Source organism: Poecilia formosa, unplaced genomic scaffold (genome assembly GCF_000485575.1).
Source record: "Poecilia formosa unplaced genomic scaffold, Poecilia_formosa-5.1.2 Scaffold445, whole genome shotgun sequence".
NCBI classification, from domain to species: domain Eukaryota; kingdom Metazoa; phylum Chordata; class Actinopteri; order Cyprinodontiformes; family Poeciliidae; genus Poecilia; species Poecilia formosa.
This window is the reverse complement of record NW_006800384.1, coordinates 194,907-198,947: the sequence shown is the minus strand read 5'-3', so window position 1 is coordinate 198,947 and position 4,041 is coordinate 194,907. Positions and strand designations below refer to the sequence as shown.

The following is a 4,041-nucleotide window of genomic DNA, read 5'->3' as shown; positions in this document are numbered from 1 at the left end:
TTTTCAGAAGACATTACAACCTGAAGGTTGAAGCTGTCAAAGTGTTGACAGGATGATGAACAATCTTGTGGTAAAGGTAATTAAGTACGGCTTTATGGCTCGACAAAAAACATGTAGGACAGGACGGTCAGGATCCGAAAGATTAAAACGTAAAATGACTCTGGAAGTTCTTATGAAAAAGACTGAAATGCTTGTAGTTTATCTTATTTATAACTTTCATCCAGCAAGAAACAACGACGGAGTATTAGGACCAGTCAGGAATGTTTTTATCTTCCAGGAGAGTCCTGATATGAGAATAAAGTCATATTACCAGAATAAAGTCGTAATAATGTGAGAATAAAGTCATAATATTACCATCGTAAAGTTAGATTATCAAGTTAAAGTCAGGAGAATGAAGTAGTAATTTAGGAGAATTCCTCCCTGACATATTAATAAAAATAAAATGAGGAATGCAGAGCATCTTACAAAGTTACACTTTTTGTTTTTAATCCATTTTACAAATAAGGAAATAGTAAACCTTTAACACATCAGCATCAAATTATTGTAAGTGCAGGACTTAAAAATTATTGTGCAAAAGACTCTACATTTATTGAGAAGGAAGAAGTATGGATTTGCTGAATGTCAGATCTGGATAACTATCAAAACTTTGCATTTCGACAGTTAAAATGACTTTTCCATCTGGTAATATTGCATCTTTTTTCTAATGTTATGACTTTGTCATATGATGATTTTATTATCATAACTATTATAACTTTCAAAAAATGAAAATCTTTCAGTCTGGCTCTAATATTCAGTTGTAAAAAAAAGAGCAAAACAAGCTATAAAGAAAGCAAATCCTCTGACTTTATTTAATTTAACATCTCTGAAAAAAATATTTTACTTTCAAAACATTTCAAGTCCAACAAAAAATGAGCTGGGACAAACTGGAAATTACCCAGACAAAATGTATTTCCAGATTTTATATAGTTTTTTTCCCCTCAGAGTTAAAGTAATTTGTTCCCATTTTTCTTTTCTGGTGCTCTGGTTTTACATAAACTGAAATGTAAAGGCGGCCATTAGATGCATGTTACAATCTTTTTATTAAAGGAAATCAGCCGTCCAGCTCAATCAGTTCTTTGGCTTTCTGAACATTGTGGTCGACGGCTCCCTCTAAGAACTGAACCCAGCTCAGCTCTGCTTCTCCACACACATGGCTGGATCTGGATGGTGAGCACAAGTCAAAGCTGTCATCACTAAAACAGCAACATTTATCACAAACCATTTTAATGCCAGATTAAAGACAACATGCTGAAACAAAACATTACACTGAAAAATTTGTCTTATTAGCCCATTTTAGAGGCGATTAGTAGGAAAACTGAGATTTACTGCATATGCACATGAAAACTTCAAGGTTTCCATGACAGGAAAACTGAGATCCACCATCTCAATGTCTACAAATGCAGATATAAACACCAGGTTGTGCTGCAGCTAAAACAAAAGAAAGAAATGCTCCATTTAGATTCTGTTTAACATAAAGGTGAGTGAACAGCTGCCCTCAATCGCTAAAAACTCATAAAAGTAGAAAACAAACTGTAGAATCAGGCTTTAAAAAGTGTTTGCCCTCAAACTGAATTTTTATGTTTTTGATTTTGTGCCTCATTTAGATGCTGCAGATTGTTGTATAAACTTTAATAATGGATTAACATAATTTGAGTAAAAACAAAAAGACATTTTCAAATGTTGATTTCAGTCACTAAGGGGATAAAAAAGCTGTTCAAAACCAACCTGGTGCTGTGTTAAAACTAATTGATCCTAAACCTTATCCAGTTGTTCTGGATTTATGTCCAGACTTTGGTTAGGTAACATTAAAAATAATTTTGTTTTGTTTTCTGAGTTATTCAGAAGTGCCCGTCTCCTGCAGGATCTCCTGGAAGAGCAGGGGTGCCCAAAATCCGTCCTTGAGGGCCAGTATCCTGCATGTTTTAGTTCTCTCCTTGGTGGTAGTAACAACCATTTCAGCATGTCAGTATTTCTCTAATGAGCCATCATTTGGCCCAAGTGCATTAAACCAGGGAGAGAACTAAAACACGCAGGATGCCGGCCCTTGAGGACCGACTTTGGGCACCATTGTGGTAGATAAAAAATTCATGATTGCATCAACTCTGTGATCTGTGACATTGTCCAAGGAAAGGCAAGTACACGATAAAACAAAAAACTCATAACATCAAAGTGTAAAGTAAAGAGAATGATTGTATTTCTGGACTCAGAACTGGGTGATGTGCTCTGTCTTCCTGGTTTTAGTCAGAACGCCAGCAGCAGCGATCTGGATCAGCTGCAGGATTGATTTTTTTAGTTAGACCTGTTGCAGTAATAAATGCGATTAAAGATAAAGACATGGATGAGTTTCTCTAGATCTTGCTGGGACATTAGTCCTCTACTCCTGGAAATGTTCTTCAGGTGACAGAAGGCCGGCTTTATAACTGTCTTTATGTGTCTCTGAAGGTTCCGGTCAGAGTAAAGTAGAATCAGCTGCAGACCATCACTCTGCCTCCACCATGTTTGACTGTTTCTGAAAGCTTCAGGTCAGACGTATGTCGACACAAACCTTCCAGAAAGGTCAACTTTTGTCTCGTCAGTCTAAATAATATTTTTCAGAAACTCTTGGGGATCATTAATGCATCGCTGCTGAATGTTAAAGGATCTCACTGTGGTTCACTTTGTAACCCTTTTCAGACTCATAGATTGATTTTCTACTTTTTTGATGAAGTGTTGAGACCTTTCAGCCATCATAAATATCCCATTAAATCATTATTATATCTGCAGATCAACAGAGTCTAACTAGTAAAAACCAGTCGCCACAGAGTCAGTTTCTTCCCCCAGGCTTTCTGTCTGAAAAACAAAATCAACTCCTTAAAGCCTGAGCAGGCAGCTGTAAAACAAGATAAACATGTTTGCACTATTTTCACATAAAGTACTGGGGTGCATATTAATATATGTACATATTCTTAATTAGTATTTTCTTAATCTCCAGTAAAGTTTATATATTTATGTCTGTACACTGTGAGCATGTGAAACCAAACGTTCACACACATAAACATTAAAGTTGATTCTGAAGTAATAATCTCACCTGGGTGAAACGGAGCTCAGCATTCTAATTTTCTCAGTTATGGACTTAAAAAGACGGGCAGTTACTTTTTCCTAAGGGTCAGGAGGTTTGGATAGCTTTGTCCTCTTAATAAATGAAATTATCATTTGAAAACTGTTTTCAAATGGCTCCAAAAATACAATCTCAAGTATTTTTGACTACTTAATATCTCAGTACACTTAATATAAGACAAAACTAATTAACAAGTAACTTTCAGTAAGATGTTGGAACTTGTTTTAAGTCAGTAATTCCTTAATATTTATAAAAGAAAAATATAGTTCCACTGACAGATCATTTCACTGGTGACATGGAAAAATGTCTTATTTGTTGTAAAATGCAGGTTAACTGTAATCAATATGATAATTGTAATGTTCTGCATAAATTCAATATTTTATGTATATCATGCACTCTTGATTTTCACAGATTCAAGCTACTGTGGGTAAATAAATCTTACCTAATCAGTTCCAAAAATTTTCTTAACATTGCTGCCAATTTAGACGTCTAGATGGAGAAAAAGAAAATGTTTGTTATTCTTCAGAAGTATAAAAAACAAAACTCAATGCCAAGGTTATGGAAATGCCTAGAATATCAAAAATGGTATTTCTTAAGCTTCATAAACAACACCATTATTATTTTGAGGGAGAGTAAAGAATTTCATTCTATTTTTCAGATCAGAAAGAATGCAGGGTCGTCTTACGTGGTTTTCCACTCCAGTGTAATTCATGGGTGGGTAGAGACAGAGGGCGAGATCGTCCACACTATGAAGGAAAACATCAATAAAAGGAAAATATCTTCATGGGAGTGAACAGTTTAAAAAAGACCTAAACTTTTGACATCATCTGAAGGAAACAATACAAGTCAAAACATCATGTAAATAACTTGAACCAGCTGGCACAAACAAACATATTTTGATTTAA

At 35.0% G+C, this 4,041-nt stretch overlaps 1 protein-coding gene across 1 annotated transcript in view; it reads right to left on the bottom strand.

The window, feature by feature from the left end:
* Positions 1–1,055: 1,055 nt before the first annotated feature.
* The window catches only part of ccndbp1 (cyclin D-type binding-protein 1), a 7,417-nt gene continuing 4,431 nt past the window's right edge, over positions 1,056–4,041 (bottom strand). Inside the window, exons 8-10 of the mRNA XM_007577553.2 lie at positions 3,822–3,882; positions 3,579–3,625; positions 1,056–1,199 (exon numbers count right to left, since the gene is read on the bottom strand). Coding sequence (XP_007577615.1) covers positions 1,091–1,199; positions 3,579–3,625; positions 3,822–3,882 — 217 coding nt within the window. The 3' untranslated portion in view covers positions 1,056–1,090. The remainder of the gene's footprint in view (positions 1,200–3,578; positions 3,626–3,821; positions 3,883–4,041) is intronic.